This window comes from Anser anser (genome assembly GCF_964211835.1).
Source record: "Anser anser genome assembly, chromosome: 8".
Classification (NCBI taxonomy): Eukaryota; Metazoa; Chordata; class Aves; order Anseriformes; family Anatidae; genus Anser; species Anser anser.
In genome coordinates this window covers 31059348-31076521 of record NC_139728.1, presented here as the reverse complement: position 1 = coordinate 31076521, position 17174 = coordinate 31059348, and the positions used below count along the sequence as shown (strand labels likewise).

Genomic DNA, 17174 nt, shown 5'->3' with positions numbered 1-17174 from the left:
CCATCCCCATCCCATCCCCATCCCCTATCCCCATCCCATCCCCTATCCCCATCCCATCCCCATCCCATCCTATCCCATCCCCATCCCATTCCCATCCCCATCCCCTTCCCCATCCCCATCCCCATCCCATCCCATACGCCCCTCCTATCCCATATCCCCATCCCCATCCCATCCCCATCCACCATCCCCATCCCCATCCCATATCCCCATCCCCTATCCCCATCCCCTATCCCCATCCCCATCCCATATCCCCATCCCCTATCCCCATCCCCGTCCCCATCCCCATCCCCATCCCCGTCCCCATCCCCATCCCCATCCCCATCCCCATCCACATCCACATCCCCTATCCCCCTCCCATCCCATCCATCCCCCTCCCATCTCATATCCCCATCCCCATCCCATCCCCATCCCCATCCCCATCCCATCCCCATCCCCGTCCCCGTCCCCATCCCCGTCCCCATCCCATCCATCCCCCTCCCATCCCATATCCCCATCTTATATCCCCATCCCATATCCCCATCCTATATCCCCATCCTATATCCCCATCCCATATCCCCATCCTATATCCCCATCCTATATCCCCATCCTATATCCCCATCCTATATCCCCATCCTATATCCCCATCCTATATCCCCATCCTATATCCCCATCCTATATCCCCATGCATCCCATCCACCCCCCTCCCATCCCATATCCCTATCCCCATCCCCGTCGCCATCCCCATCCCCGTCCCCTATCCCCCTCCCATCCCATCCATCCCCCTCCCATCCTATATCCCCATCCCCGATCCCCATCCCCGTCCCCGTCCCCATCCCCATCCCCTATCCCCATCCCCTATCCCCATCCCATCCCCATCCCATCCCCATCCCATCCCCATCCCCATCCCCATCCCATCCCCATCCCCATCCCCATCCCATCCCCATCCCCATCCCCTATCCCCATCCCATCCCCATCCCATCCCCATCCCATCCCCATCCCATCCCCATCCCCATCCCCATCCCATCCCCATCCCATCCCCATCCCATCCCCATCCCCATCCCCATCCCATCCCCATCCCCATCCCCTATCCCCATCCCATCCCCATCCCATCCCCATCCCATCCCATATCCCCATCCCCATCCCATCCCATCCCATCCCCATCCCATCCCCACCCCACCCCATCCCGTCTCCCCCCCATCCCCCCGGGGCGGGGCTCCGTCCCTCCCTCCCCCTGACGCCCGCTCTCCCTAAAGCCGCCCCCCGCGGCGGCCCCGCCCCTCCCACCCCATCCCGGCGCGGGCGCGGAGCCGGGGCCGGGGCCGGGGCCGGAGCCGCGCGGCGGGTGCCGGGTGCCTGCGGGCGGTGGGTGCGGGCGGGCGGGCGGGCGGTGCCCGGCGCCCCGCGGCCCCTGCGGCGGCCGAAGATGGCCGGGGCGATCATCGAGAACATGAGCACGAGGAAGCTGTGCATCGTCGGCGGCGTGCTGCTGGTCTTCCAGGTCATCGCCTTCCTCGTGGGGGGGCTCATCGGTGAGTCCGGGGCCCTCCCGCCCGCTGCCGGGAGCCGCGGAGCCCGGCCCCCCCGCAGCCTGCCCGGCCCGGAGGGGGCAGAGAAAAGTTTTTTGGCCTGCTCTCCGGGCACGGGCTGGGAGCGGGAGGCAGGGAGGCGCTCGGCATGGCGGCCGGGCCGCGGGGAGCCCTGCGCTGGGAACTTGGCCGCGTTTCGGGATTGCCTTCGGATCCCCCCCCCCCCGCCCTCCGCCGCCCCCTCCCCAGCTCCCGGCCGCGGGAGGAGGAGGAACCCCCCCCCCCCAGATTGCATGGAGGAGGAACCCCCCCCCCCCTCCGCTTGCAGCAGCGCTCCCGAGACGGAAAAATAAGATGAATAAATTGAAATAAAATAATAAAGGCGGGGGAAGGGGGAGATGCCGCTCGGTGCGGCCGGCAGCGCTCCCATTGTCTCGGCTGCAGCGGAGCCGCCCCCCCCCCCTTCCACCCCCCCCCCCCCCGGCTTTTGTCCGGCTTCGCCCCGGGGCCGGGCCGGGGGCGCTGCTCGGGGCCGGGGGGACTGGGGCCGGGCCGCGGGGAGCTCCGGGACCCCGCGGGGGCTGCAGCTGGGGGCGGCCCGGGGAGCGGGGCCGTGCTGCCGGGCTGTGCTCCGGGGGTCGTGCGGTCCCTGCCGGGCTCCTCGGCCCTGCAGCCGGCCCCGGGGGGGTGCTGAGCCCGAGGGTCCCGGCCCCGGGGGTCCCGGCTGGGTGCCGTGCCCGCTGTGCTGCCCCCGCGGCCCCCCCAGCCCCGCGGCTGAAGGAGCTGCGTGACTGCCTCGCACCCGAAATCACCAAAACTTGAGTTTCCCTCGTTCTCCTGCTCCCGCTCCCCGCCTCGATCCCCAAGGCGTCGGTGGCGAGCTCTGGGCTAAAACCCGGCTTTTTCTGGTCTTGCGGGCCTGAACCCACGCTGAGTACCATCAGGACTGGCTTTTTTTCGTTCCCTTCCTTTCTGAAAGATCTGGTTCAGGCGCAGGTTACCGAACTCTGTGCTGATTCACTAGGTAAAATTTCTTGGCCTGTGCAGAGAAGCCGTGCTCAGTGCTCATAAGGGTATCCTTCATCTTAGAGCACCACTAGAAAAACCACTTAAACTTTATAAAATGCTAAATCCTTGCACAAAAGGAACATACTGACTAGAAAGCCCTGTTTCTGTTTTTGTTTGGGGACAGGCGTGATAAGCCTGGTGTTTGGGGGGGGGTCTAAACAGACCTCTGGTTCGTCTCTCAGTCCCTACAGACCCGAGCAGAGCTGCCTCCTGTTCGCTCGTTCTCCCGCCGGCCACGTTTCCTGCGCTACGGCCGCTGCTGCTGCTGGCCCTCCGGGGCTGGGGCCGTGTCCCCGGCAGGCGCTGGGCTCCGAGAGCCACGGGGCTGGGCTCGGGGCCACGCAAACCCAGGGCGGCTCCACGTGGGTTGGGTAAGGGCATCTTCCCCCCCGGCAGCGAGCCCCAGGGGGCTGTTCGGGGCAGGCTTCCTTTAATTGCTGCAAAACCCCCGCTGCTAGGCTTTCAAAGTGCTCTTCCCCTCCTCGCCTAGGGGCTCCTGTGGCTCCTGCCAGGGACGGGGCACGGTGACTGTTGTCCCTGAACAACTGGAAGCCTTTGTGCAAGCCGCCGGGCTCCCCGGCCTCCGGTGCATGGCGTGCAAGCGGGCATGGCTGCCTGAAATGCTTCTCGGGGGAGCAACCGCAGCTCTTGCCTCGCTCCCCGGGTCCCCAGCCCTGGGTGCTGCAGGCTGGTGGCTGGCGGCGCGTCCCTTGGGCCGCCGCAGGGTGCCCGGCCCTCGTGGCCAGCCCCAGCCCCGTGCCCCTTTCCAAGAGGAGCCCGGTGAGAGACGTGTCGGCGGCAGGCGTCCTCCTGCGGCGTGCCCGCGGGCACCGCCGGTGCTGCGGGCGGCGGGGAGGCAGGAGGGCTGCTCTCCCGAGGCGAGCACAAGGTGGGATGCGAGCCGAGGTGTCACTGAAATAGTCCTGGGCTGGTTTGATCCAGCGCACCGCACAGACACCGAGAATCCAGTTATTTTAGTTTATCCAGGTCTAGACAAACCAAAATATGTACACAACTGGGACGCAGCTACAAAGCTAAACCAGCCGTTCCTTTAGCAGTCAGTTAGGTCATGTTTCAAAACAATGACTAAGTGCTCTATTTTAACAGATTATTTTGCCAGTTGAAAATACACAAATGCAGCGCATTGGTACCTGATACGGCAGCAAAGCTTCATTTTCCTGAAATCATGTTTTCTGCCAGGGGTAACTGTATTAATGTCTGAGCTTTAATAAGGCTTGCAGGTTTCCACCAGCTCTCTCATTCAGACGCAGGACTTTTATCAGCACTCCCTGGGATTTTTGCTTGAAGTGCCTATTGGCAGCACGTGGGGTGTACGCGTACAGGAGTCGTCGCTTGGGGGTGAAGCTCCTGTGGCAGCCCAAGGGAGCTCGGCAAAGCTTAAGGAGCGAGAAACCCCTTGCAGGGTCGTGTCACTGAGCTGCCACCCCGCTGCTGGAGGAGCCTTGGGCTCCAGGCAGCTGGGGCTGCACCAGTGGCCCGGAGCACCCGGCTGCCTGCCCTGCACTGATGCGGCCCCTGCAAGGCTCCGTGGTGAGCCTTGTGCTTAAAGGCTCTGCTCTGGGTCCCGTGCTGTGCCTGCTGCTAGGGCGTATCAGCACGAGGTAATATGGGATCCATAAAAACAGGCACAATGAGACCTCCTCCTTGCATTCCTGCTATAAACGACAGGGTGTATGTATTACAGGAGAGGAGGATCAAACAGGGATGGTTCCCGCTATCAGCTGAGGCAGCGTGAATGTGTGAGAAATCAGGCTAGGCCTGCTTTGCATTCGGCGTTCCCGCAGCCCTCGCACGCCACGCATCTGCGTGCTCTGCCCTCGCAGAGTCTGGCCTGGGGTCAGCCACCTGCCTGCGCCCCGGCTGTCCCCGGGGTGCCCCCAGGGTGACGCGGGTGCTGCTTGTGCAGAGCAGTTCGTGGAGGGCTGGGGCTCGGTTTGAGGACAGGGCTTCTCCTGCTGAACCAGCAGCAGCGTTGGTCTGGTCCTGCCGCTTTGGAAAGTTTTGAGTGGGGCAAAGACGAGCGAGAACAGCCGTGTCCTGCCCGAGTGCCAGCCAGGTGCTGGAGCCCGTCTGTGGAAGGCTGACCTCGATGCCTTTTGGCTTTCTTTAAACCAAAGCTCTGGATTACAAATCCTGGTCCTCTGTGTGCCATGTGGGAGCTGCTGGCGGAGTCCTTGCATCCTGGAGTTCCTTCATGTGTGCAGTTTGTTTATTTATTTATTTTTTTACTTAAAGATAAGAATACTACTGCTCAAATCTGTCTGGAGTTCATGGACGTAGCAGGGAACTCTGTGTTGTTCTGAAGCCTGCTGTAGGCTGGCTTCATCCAGGTGCCTGCAGGCAGTGATTTGCACGTCCCGTCGGGCTGTGAGCTGCTGCCTGACCCCGTGAGAGCTGGGCACAGACCTGCTGCATCAGGCATCGCACACGCTTGGACCCGATCTGACAGTCTGGGACAGGGACCCACCTCTTCTTCCCAGGCCTTTGGGCTGCCCCTTATGTCCAAGAGGGGCCCTAAAGGGATGGAGGGCTCGGGGTGAGCCCAGCCGCATGCACACCTTGGAGCTGGAACTCCTGGGCTCTGTAACCCCTCCTTGGGCAACTCCTCAGTTACTTCTAGGACCACAGGGATGCCTCGTGGTGATTCAGATTACCTTGTTTTCCGTTCAAATGAGCTGGCTTTGGGTGTAAGAGGACTTTTCTGTAGCAAAGCCAGAGAGCAGGCACACACACAGCGAAGTACCGGCAGTCCCGTACCCAACCGTGCGTTTTACAAACTAACTGCTTGGAAAGGCGGAGGTGTCTGTTTTAGCACGAGTCCTCTGGGACGAGGGGGCTGCATTTGTGATCAAGCAGGTTCACTGCCTCCTTGCCTTGGTTTAAGGTCGAAAAAAAATGGAATTGTTTTGACTGGAGCAAATAAAACTCCTGCTTGTGTGTCTCGCCCAGAGAGATAATGAGTCATGAGTATAAATGGCTGAGCAGCTATCAACAATCCCGGGTCATTATCTAAATGTCTGACTTGGCTCCCGAGCAGTGAGTTTCCAGGATTTAATTTCCTTTCCCGGGATTTCATTACCTCCTCGGGCCGGGCGGCTGTGGCGGAGCAGGGCCCGGTGCCCCGGCCTCCCCCGCCGGCCCCTCCGGCTGCGCCGCGGGCACCGGTGCCAAGAGCGGCCCCTGCGCAGGCACATTCCTCCGGTGCTGCGGCCTTGGCAGCGGCCCTGGGAGCTGATGAAAAAGCAGACGTGAAAGGTCGCGTCTGTTTAGCTCGGGTCCGCTCGATTCTTCTTGCTAAGAGCTGTAACTGTGGCTGAATGGGCAAACGTACCCGAAATGGACGGTTCCCGGACATAGACTTCTGTGCTCGGGGCTTTGAGGAGCAGGCAGTAAGGGCTGTAAATCCTGTGAGGTCATTTTTTTTTTTACTTCACGCTTCTCGCAGTTGCATCACCTTCGAGCTACAGCTAATTCGGGGCAGTTGCGTCAGGGAGATGCAGGCCCCGCAGCTGATGCGAAGCGGAAACAGCTACTGCACCACTCCTCTTCTTTGTGTCGCCACGCTGACTGAATAGGCCCGGATAAGGATTTAACAGGAAGTCTTTTCTACAGCACATAAAGCTTCTGGCCTTTGAAGTCAAGGCAGCTGTCTTCCCCGCCTGCTCGGGGGCCCTTTGAAGGAGGAAGGTGTGGGTCTGCCTCCCCATGCCAGCCCCTGCCTGCGAGGGGCCGCAGGGACCGCGCTGGGATGTCGTGGTGCCGGCTGTGTCCCGCCGGCCGTGTCCCGCTGGTGGTTGGGGCACCCTTGGACAGGTGGTGCTGTGGCACCGCTGGGTGACGTGGGGTCTCTGTGGCTGTTCGGGGGCCGTTTCCACGGGGTTTGCATTTTGGCCGGGCGTAGCAGGAAACGCCTTTGGTCCTGATTGAAAACTGACAAAGGATGGCTTGGAGGGAGATCAAAGTGCCTTTGTGGCAATTAGTTAATCAGTTCTACCTTACTTTTCTTTTAAATGAAATGTCTTCGGATGTATACCTTTGAATTTATGGAACTCACGCTACTAGTGCTTGCTTTGTTTTTGCCCCTGCTGCTACGTACATGTCTCGCAGAGGACACTCACTGCGTTCTCCTGACAAATACTCTGGCACTCCTCAGCCTCGGAGGTTTTCTTGCTTTGTTCCTTGCCGGGGCTGAGGGGAACGAGCCCTGCCCCGTGCCAGCGGCTCCTTCTCGGGGCTCTTGGAGGCTGCCCAGCGGCAGCAGCCCCCCGAGGGTCCCCAGCTGCGCGTTCCCTTGTGAAGGGTCCTGGCGTGGCCGCCGCTGCTGTGGCTCTCTGAGAACTAACCCCCCGAAGAAGTCTCCAGCTTGCCTTGCTCTGGGAGGCTCTGCTCCTTCTTTCCACGGCCTCTTTCTGCAGGAAGATGCAGCAGTGGCGTCCAAGAACAAACCTCGGGCAGAAAGCTGCCGCTCCCCAGCGCGCGGGCGCATGCGAACTTATCTCTGTGGTCGTGCCGCATGGTGTTAACGAGCACGGTCAGTCCCAGCGACCGCAGTCAGGCCGTTCTGCTGGCTTTAGTGGTTGTCCCGGGACCTCGGAGATCCAGCAGCTCGTCTCCCACCCCGATCTGCCCAGCCCGTGGGTTTTAGCCAAGGAGCTGGATGCAGGGCGTGAGCTTGGGTCAGAAATCTCGCAGCCAGGCTTCCTTCGTTTGCGTGGACAGGTTTGTTTCTGTGACCCGACACAAAGCGGAGCGAGAAGCTCGTAGCGCTGGCAAACGTACCAGAGAAGACAGCCAGCCACGCTCAGCTGTAGTGCTGCGTCTGGCAACTCGCTGTGACCGTGGATGGAAGCGGTGCCCTTCTGGCACAAATCCATTCCCTCTTTACTGGGAGTGAAACTGCTTCTCCGGTTGTAAGCCCTGTTTGTGCTTTGTTTGAAAGAGGAGTAGTTACAGGTTCGGCAAGAGCAGAATAAAAGGTGATGAACACGGCGGGATGGGATGCCTTCTCCGCTTCTGGCCCCGAAGCTCGGAGGGTGAGGCACCAGGAGCTGGCACCTCTGCGTGTCCGTGGCTCAGTTTCTGACTTGCCGTGTGGCTGCGGGCCTTGTGGTAAACCTCTGCCGCGCTCTGATGTGTCTGGTGAGGCCCCGGCAGGGCTGAACTCCCGCTATCTTTGTCGAAAATCACTTGCAGGGCTTTGATAAATCCTGGGGCTTGAAAGGACTTTGATCTTAAAGTCTGGAGTCAAATAGTACAAAAAAGAAAGACGTTTCACAAGGGGAATGGGCTTCTACTAGATAGGGTTTGTTTGTTTTGAAAATAAACTAGATTATTTTAAGGGGACAGCAATTCTGTATGTAAAAGCTGCTGTTGGCCTTCAGAAAAAGACATGTAGGCTTGTAAAACAGTAACTAGCAATTAAAAAATAGGATTTTAAAGTTTGTTCGAGTGATCACTGTCGCTAACATTAAACTGGTAGCAGCAAGGTCGGCAAAGAGGGAGGCAGAAAAGAAGACTTTTATGCTGCAGTAAACATACGTAAGTGTATATAACACGATTCGGGTTCTCACCGCTCTAGCTGGAAAACCTCAGTCCGTGGGATGATAAATTAGCTTGTTTATTCCTACCCTGCTGTTGGTTAGTGTAATGAAGCAGAAGTCCATTGTGTGTGCTCATTGGGTAGTGATGGCTCTGCACAGAAGGGGGTAATTGAGTAGAAAAGCAGAATGCTCCTGGTGCATGGGAGAAGTTAACACCACATGAGGTCAGTAGGATTCAGGCTTTAATCAATGTAGACACAATGCAATTGAGATTTTGTAAAGGGCCTGTTTATAGTGCGAGAGCAAGGGTCAGTAGTTAATTTGAAATGCTGTAGGTGTTCGAGAGGAGAAGGTACAAAATATATATCATAGAGGTGGGTACACGCGGGGGAGAGGAGTGGATGTTGTTCTTGCGAGTGGGCTGAACGCCTTGTTTGCATGAGTGAGGAGGAGGAATTTGAGAATTTATTGCAGGAACTTTTAAAAGATCTGCTTAATTTACTGAAACTAATAAATTGAGTGACGGTGACTCAAAAAATAGGCATATGTAATATTGTAAAATTCACAAAGGCTCGAGCTCGTTTATCTCATAGTAAATCCGTTTAATTTTTTTCTACTTAAAGAGCTAAGCTAAGTCTAAATACAGATTTTTTTTCTTCTCTGAGGACTGGTCCCTGAGGTAAGCCCGCTTACAGTCAGGATCTTATTTTCTGCTTTTCGTCCCAGAAGAGAGCAGGGCAGGTGGCTGCTCGCACACACGTTGGAGGAGACGGATTGCTGCGGGGACGGGTCGGCTGGAACCCAGCGGGAGGCACCCGTCGCTGTGCTGGAGAGGTTACGTGCTTACTGTCCTAACCCCTGTCCAAGTCTGAGCTGGGGCTTTGGGAATTAAACACCAAACGAGTTCTGCAGCTGATCAGCGCTGTTTGTTGACATCGGCTGTGATGTCTGCGCGGGATCCCAAGAGCAGACAAAGGGGTTGTTTGTATTCCCCCATCGTGCCCGAGGCGTGCCCTGGCCGGGCGTCATTCCGCTGCTCTGAGCTGCGACAAGGAGCCTGCGGGCTGCAGAATTGCCGGAGATTTGATGCTGCTTCAGGCTTTTTCCAGCCTTCGTTTGGGCCACAAATGGAGCTGGAGTTTGATGGAGAGTTTTCTGTTTCGCTTGCCCGTCCCGCATACCAGCCCCAGGCTGCTTTGCAGGGCAGGTCAGCCTGAGAGAGACAGGGTCAAGTTTGGCTTGTGGAACAAAGGTGTGGAGGGGTGTTTATGGGAAAAAGTGGCATCCATTTGGAAAAGGGTTTCATTTTCTTCTGTCTCTCTTAAAGACCTAATGGTTTTAACATTTCCTCTCGGAAATCTGAAGGAGAAATGTCACGTTCCCACGCTCGACAACTCCTTAAGGGTTCCTTGCCACCAAAAGGCCCCCTCTGCTGCTGTGTGCTCTCAGCATCCTCGTCCCACCGCCCACAAACTCGGGGCCCTGCAGCTCTCCGAGCGCAGCTGGGCGCCAGCTGCCGGCGCTCCCTGCTGCCACGGATCCGCCCGGCTGGGACGAGCAAGGAGCATCCGTGGAGCGAGAGCCGGGGCTGAGCACCGAGCTGCCACCGCTGCAGCTGCTCCCCACCGTCCCCAAATACCCGCGTTGTACGTGCTGCTGCCTCTTGGCTTTGCCCCTGCAGGCGAGCGCCTGACTGCTCACCGCCGGTCCCAGTGCGGTGTCAGGCTTGGCAGAACGGCAGTGCCTTGCTGGTCTGGTCTCTTTGCTTGTAGAAACACCATAAAAGCTGCTTTGAGGAGTAAATGTGGTTATGTGATAGAGGGCGAAGACTGGGGGCATGCAGAGGAGAGAGCTAGGAACGTAGCAACTGGAAATCTGAAGTGGAAGGTGCGCTCGTTGTGACTGGTGTCACTGGTACAACTGGAGGCTGGGCTGGAGGCCTCCCGGGCTATCTCCCACCTGGGACAACGTAGAATGGCTCGGGTTGGAAGGGCATGCAAGTTTTCCATGGAATTAGGGGGTATTTGTTCCTTAGCATCGAGCAGGATGCCTCTCATTGAAGGGGTTCATCTTTGACGTGCCGGCCAAGGAAGCACAGTTCTGTAATACACAGTGTTGGCTAGTGTTTAAAAACGTACGCAAACAGAATCGAGGATTTTGTTGTTAACTAATTGTGCTTGTGTTGGCTGGGGAGCGGACGTTTACTTGCCTTTTTAAGCAGCCGAGCTGGGAGGGTTAAGTCTGTACTAAAACTTTTGCCAAAAAAAATCCCAAACTCACTCTGTTTGTTTCCCTTAATTGGCCGCAGTGCTCCACTCATCTCAAACTGAATTAAAACTTTCCGTTCTGAGATTTCCGACAGCCGGATCCGGGAGGGTGGTGGTGACCGAGATCCACCCCTGGGGCTCAGGAGCACAGGGCACCTGTGCAGGACAGGCCGGGGGCCCGCGGGTCCCTGTCCCTTCAGGGTCACTGCTGCTGGCCGATTCCTGGGGTGTTTGGGCTGGGGTGCCCCATTCCTTCAGCCCGCGCTGCAGTACTTCCCCCAGGAACACAGGGGTGGAAGCAGTGCTGGCGAGCCCGGCGGTGCCCCAGCTGTGCAATGAGTCGCTCTTGCTGTTTGCCTCAGCTCTCGCTCTGTTTAGTCTATGGGAAGTGAAAGAATTTTGATTCCAGTTGAGATGGAGGAGGAAAATCCTCGGTGTCTGGCAGTCGGAACGGTGAGCAGCGCCGAGAAAACAAATGGCGAAGTCCTTTGCTGAATCAGCTCAGAGGATCTTGGACTTCTCTGACCACTGCTGTCCGTAGATACAAAGCACGCTGAGATGTTTCCTGCAGCTCCTCTTCGGAGTCGCTCTGCAGCCTTGGCATCGTCTACCTTTCAGTCAAATCGCAGCTCCTGATTCACATGAGGGCGAGCAGTTCGGGATCATTCAGGGCTGAAAGCACTTCCACTTCTGATTTCCACCTGCCCCCTCCGGTCCAGCGCTATGTCTCTCTGTTCCTTAACTAGTTCCTTTAACTGCTGCCCTTTCCTGGGGGCACAGCTTGAGAAATTTCATATGCTCGAGCCCACGTATGTATGGTACTTAATAGAAAAGAGAGAAAAGCCTCGCTGGAAATCGCGAGCACTTCTTCAGTCCGTAGCTCCGCATGAAGCAGCGGTGTGGATGGCTCATCAGAAGCCTTCCCGGGATGTGGCAGGGGCTGGCCCCGGCACTGGGTGCTCGGTGGTGCCCTTGGGGTGCCCGTGGCGAGTGAGGGGTCCGGGTGGGCTGCGGCAGGAGGAGGGGAAGGCGGCTGCCTCCTGCCCTGCCGGCAGCGCGGGCAGGCCGTCCCAGCTGGCTGCGGCAGCCTTTAGGACGAAGGTGTTTGTAGCATGCGTGCAAACGAGCTTCAAAGCCGGTAAATGCTATTCACTGCCCAAACTAGCATGAGAAGCAGAGAGCTACGAAAGGCAGGCTGCTCCGACTCTGTTGGCTGCATTTTCGTGTACGTGCTTGCCCGGGTGGTTGGGAAGGGTTGGGTGAGGATGCTTCTGTCGGGCTGAGGAGGGCTTGGTGGGGACAGCCCTGCCTGCGCCCCGCGGGCATGTGCGTGCTGGCTCCATGGAGATCCGCGCCTCTGCCCTGAAAGCCTTTGCAGCCAGTAATTGTGTCTGTGAGCTCGTCCCCCGAAGCTTTTTCTCTTAAGCCTTGGGAAGGCATCCATGGGCAGCATGGCTCCTCCGAGCGGCCCTGCCGAGAGCCCCGTCCTCGCTCCTGCAGCACACCCCAGCGCTCCCTGCAGCGTTACTTCTCCGAGCGAGCAGGTTGGGGACATGGGCTGAGGCTCCTCCACTCCCTTATGCAAAAGCTGCTATTTAATTATTTACAGGCAGATACATATCACTGCATGCGTAAAACTGAGCCATCTAGCAGCCCACAGCCAGAATGGTTGAAAGCAGCCTGCTTGGCACCAGTGTGTAGCTGAAATCCCTTGATGCTAGCTTTGTTTTGCATAGCACTTTGTAATACTGTTAGTTGACTTGGCTGCAGCTTCACAAAGCATTTTTTTTCCACTTGGTTCAACACTCGCTCGAATTTAATGGGAACGGAGCCAAACAAGTAATGCAAGCCAAGTGCCGACGTTTGTTTGGTGTGCAGTTCCTGACAAGAAATATATATATAGCGATTGTCTCCTGCTCCTCGGAGCTGTAGCTTTGGCAGAGGGGCTGTGGGTGTCAGCACGCCAAGGCTTTAAAATCATAATCAGTCAGCGATGAAAACGTGTATTTATGGCTGTAATGAGTTGCATCAAAGCAAGAACCGTGAGCCTTCCCTGCAGGGGCAACAACGTCTCTTAATTCAGGGATGCCTACTTTCAAATCGCACAAAGATCTTTCAGGGTTCGCAGAGCCCTGAGAGCGCCCAGCCTGCACGCCTGCCGTATTTCTCAGCGGTATTCGTAACGGGCATGTGGGGCTGCAGTTTTAGCCTCTGTCACCGGGTTCTGCATCGAGAAACAGTGTAAGAACGTGGCACCGTGAGCCGTGTTAAATGTGCCTGTGGTACGTCACGGAAGCGTTCTGTAACCACGGGCTTGCAGTTAGGATGGGTTTTTTTTTTTTTGAATACTCATTATATTTTTCTGCTGCTTTCTGGCATATCAAGGGTTAGCTCTTTTTTTTGGAGCTGCCGTAACCTGCGAGCTCTCCGTGGCTCCCAGGGGACGGCAGGGCCTTCAAAATGCTCTGAAATGCAGCAGTGCTGCGGATCCGTGACGTGCGGGTGGCGCCGCGCTGAGCTGACCCGACGTGAGCTGGCTCTGTCCGGGACGGAGCCGGGCAGCTGGGGCTGGGTGGGCGCCGCTTTTTGTTCTGCTCTTCTCATTGAAGGGCTCAAAGTTTGCACGTAGGTGTCACCGCGTGCTGTGGTGTTGTGCGGGAGGCTCTGGTCTGCTGGGAAGCCCCCACCGCCTGTTGCAATGCCGATGGTGACAGCACGGCAGTGGCTTGCCTGGTTTTCTACATGCTCCCTCTTTCAGTTCACGGTACAGGAACGTTTCAATGCTTCTCATTTGCATTAGAGCATTTTAACATTATTAAATTTGTCCTGAACTTTTTAATTGCACACTGCTTTCACTTAAAAAAAAAAAAAAAAAAGGACGGGGTTGTTTTCTTTAATAACTGTCGTTCCACAAGAAAATGGTGTCACATAACTTTAATTTTTCCAAATTCCAGTGAAAACAGAAGTAAATAAAACTCTTCAGTATCTTAAAAAGAAAGAGTTAACCTGCTTCTTCTGCTTTCCAAAACCCGTGAAGCTGGAATAAATTAATTAAAGCACATCCAGTGGTACTCACAGATCGTACTTCAGAAATAAGACACTTCTGTTTTAATCGCAGCAAAACACATACCGGGTCTTTAAAAAGTACTGAGCTGGCTGTTGTGCAGAACAGTGCTCCTTTTTGTGACAAAGAGGGAGCAGGTCCATCAGGGATGGGAGAATTGTTACCGAGCTTCTGCCCCTCGGCTCCCCGACCCATGGGCACCCCCAGGTCGCACCGGCTCCGTCAGAGCTCCCGGTCCTTGATGCATGCAGATAACATTAAAATATTTATGTCCCTAATGATGGCAGAAACAAAGCAGAGCTGCTTTCACCAGAGGGCTTTGCAGGGCAGAACTGCGTGAGAAATACTTCTGAGTTTAAAAGCCTCTTCTTTCTAAAAGCCTCTTCTTTCTCTAAGAGAGATTTGGAGGCGTTTCGTGTTGACGTTGGGTACTGTAAGACTGGCTGCAGCTGAATGCATTTCTCGTCTGCTTCCATCCCCGGTTGTGCTTCGGTTTCTGTTTCCTCATGGATGTAAAGCCAGAGCAGGATAATTCCCAATAGTTTTAATTAGCTGATCTGGGATGTTTTACATCCCTGATATAATGCAAACGGGTGTCTCGTGCCCATGCATTCAGCTCGGTTCTCCGATCACGCCTTGACTCAGTAAAGAAAAATGCAGCATTATTCAGCTTGTCGGTGCTGGGAGCTTTTTGCTTCCTTTGGCGTTTTCCAGAAGACACGTTATCCTAGGACTCTCACCCTTCCAGGAGGAACTTTGATTCAGCAGGGAGCAAAGCCTTCCTGCTGAGTTGTTCGGCTACGTGTGGTTCAGATCACTGCAGTCTCTCCCTGCGCTGCAGGATGAGATTTCGGATGGGTTCAGCTGTCTGGGTTTGTGATATGGCTATGGGCTTTGCATATGGGGTTGCTTGAGTGAGCCAGCTGGAAGGGTGCATGCCCAGAGGAAGGTGCCGGTAACTTCCAGTCTGCTGCTGGTGTAACTGAGGAGTCAGAGACTGAGTCGGCGGGTTCCTGCTGCTTCAGCTAATTCTCACTTGATCCCACTACAAAGTCAGTAATACGGCTGTAGACGTAATAAACTTAATTACTTAACTACGGGATCATGGAGCTGTGAAGGAGCATCATTTGATGCATTTGTTTTGTATTGCCTTCAAATAGCTGAATGGGGAGCTGCATACTTCGGTGGGGAACCCACTAAGTGCGATATTTCCAGATTCTAAAAATGTGGTTCTCTTTCATTTACAGCTCCCAGCCCCACGACAGCTGTTCCTTACATGTCAGTGAAGTGCATTGATGTAAGAAAAAACCACCACAAAACCAAGTGGCTGATGCCCTGGGGACCCAACCACTGTGAGAAGCTCAAAGACTTCGACGAAGCGGTGAGCAGGCAGATCGAGGCCAACGACATCGTGTTTGCCGTGCACATCCCTCTCCCCAGCAAGGAGATGAGCCCCTGGTTCCAGTTCATGCTTTTCATCATGCAGCTGGACATCGCCTTCAAGATGGACAACGACCTGAGTAAGTCGCACTGCCCTTTATTACATGCGGACTGTGGGCTGTTCTTTTCCCCAGTGTCTGTTTTCATCCATCTGCTTTTATCCAGCACCACGTGCTAGCTGGTGACGTGCCCGCACGCAGCGAGGCGATGCAGCAACCCGTGCCAAGGCTGGGGGTTAGGAATGAGGCATTGCAATGTGGGCGTCTCCAGGGAAAGCTGCTTGCGCTGCGTTAGCGGGTGGCTAAGCAAATGGCGAACAGGTTCCGCGCTAAAGTACGCAGAATATCAGGACCTGCACTGGCTTAAATCCAGCAACTTGCTTTCATAGCATGCGCTGCTGGGTTTCGTAAAGTTTTCCAAAATATCTCAAGTTGCTGAGCACGCAGCAACAGTTTCCAGTAGATAATACCACTGAACCCTGAAAAGCTGAAAGGGACCTGTCCCACTTCTGAGCATCTCCATCCCGCTCCTTGCACTGGATCGGCACACGTGCAACTGCTTGGTGAGCTGAGTCCTGCATCCTCCACGGGGTGAGCTTGGCTCTGGCTGGAGGAGCTTGGCTTGCAAGGAGGTGCCGGAGCCACCACGGTGACCTGCTGGAGGCGGTGGCAGTGGGGACACCCCTGCGGAGGCTGCTCGCCTGCTGCTGCGCCACCTCGCTGGGCTCTACTTCCCCTGCTTCAGTCTGCGTGGAGGTGGTGAAAAGCAGTCTCAGGACGTAATTTAAACAATTTTATATCTCTGCCCCAAAACTTCTTTGTATGGATACTTCAGCTGGTTGGTTGTTTCCCAGTGCTGCAGATTTTAAGCCGTGCTGTCTTGCTCCGTGTTCACCAAGCACTTTTGTGTGGTCAGTTTCTAAACTGTGAGCTGAAGTAGTCAGTAAATGAAATCATCCATCCGCACACGTACACAAGGAAGGAGCTCGTAAGAAGGAATTCTCACTCTGAGACTGCCTGTAAATGCACACTCTCCATCGGGTAGCAGATAGATTATTTATTTACTGAGGCTTTGCCATAGTTATTACTTTAATTTCTTCTGCAATTTGAGTTTGTTCACTGGTGAACTGCAGTAGTTGCCCTGCCCTCCATCACATGCTGCGTTACAGGCTTGCTTGGGTTTGATAAGTGCAGATGGAAAATACTTCTTGGCCTTGAAAGGACAGAGTTCAAATTAAACGTAAGAACTGTACAGGTACAGGAACCGTGGAAGAAGCTGTCTTACTGGGATTCAACCTCAGTACCTGAAGAAGATGAAATTTGCAAAAACCCCTACAAAAGCCTGCAAGATGAAGTCAGGAGCAGCAAGGGCAGGCTGCTCTGCCCCTTACTGAAAGAACAGCTGTAGGCGTGTTTGCACATTGTAGAGTGTTTTGGAAAATCCCTCTCTCTAACAGCCATAACCTAACAACAAATAAACAATTTACTTCTCAAACTGGTCCAACCTGGGGCTTTGGCAGCTCTCTGCCTGCTGCCGTCTGCCTCTTCGTGGGCCTGGCTCGAGTGCCCGGGTGCCCGCGGGGAGCGAAGCGTCTGCGGCTCCTTCACCGCCCTGCCTGGTCAAAGGGGCCTGCTCCTCCCCGGCTGTGTGCTGCATCGTCATCGAGGGAAGCTAAAAATGAGGTCTTCTAAAGCTTGCGTGCACGTTCTTAACCCTGTAATTATCTAACATATGGAGAGCAGCTCTGTAACTTCACCAGGGCCTCGGCTCCTTGGCTCCGCCAGGCCGCTGTGCCTGGAGAGGCTGTTGGGGTGCCAAACAGCAACTCAAATTTTCTTCGAGATGAAAAAAACAGAAAAACTCATCTCTGGTTAATAAAAGCAAGGTCTGGGGGATGAGCTGTACCAGCTCTGCGGTCCGGGGGGCTTGGTTTCTGGTCGTGGCTGCCGGTGTTCTTAGTTTGTAAGAAGTGTTGGGAGACGTGGCACGCTAATACTTTGTTTTCAGTGAGCTTATTTGGCACATCTTCAGGGTTTTCTTTCATTGACTGAGGAAAGCTTAAAAACGCTGTTTTCCTACACTTTATGCCAAGCTGAAGTCAGATGTAAATTAAGTGTGAAATCTAAGCAACCAGTGAATAACACTCTTCTTGCTTGCTAAATTGTGTCGTAATAAATTAAAAAAAAAAGGTAGCAGGAAACTTGTTAACCTAAAATAATTACGTATGCGCGTCTGTATCTTGCTGCTAACTCTGCATTAGTTTTACGAG

General features: G+C 55.4%; 1 protein-coding gene across 1 annotated transcript in view; it reads left to right on the top strand.

Moving 5' to 3' along the window:
- The first annotated feature begins 1274 nt into the window (after nucleotides 1-1274).
- WLS (Wnt ligand secretion mediator) overlaps nucleotides 1275-17174 on the top strand; it is a 32097-nt gene continuing 16197 nt past the window's right edge. The window contains exons 1-2 of the mRNA XM_083845753.1: nucleotides 1275-1508; nucleotides 14713-14985. Of these exons, the coding sequence (XP_083701879.1) occupies nucleotides 1403-1508; nucleotides 14713-14985 (379 nt within the window). The 5' untranslated portion in view covers nucleotides 1275-1402. The remainder of the gene's footprint in view (nucleotides 1509-14712; nucleotides 14986-17174) is intronic.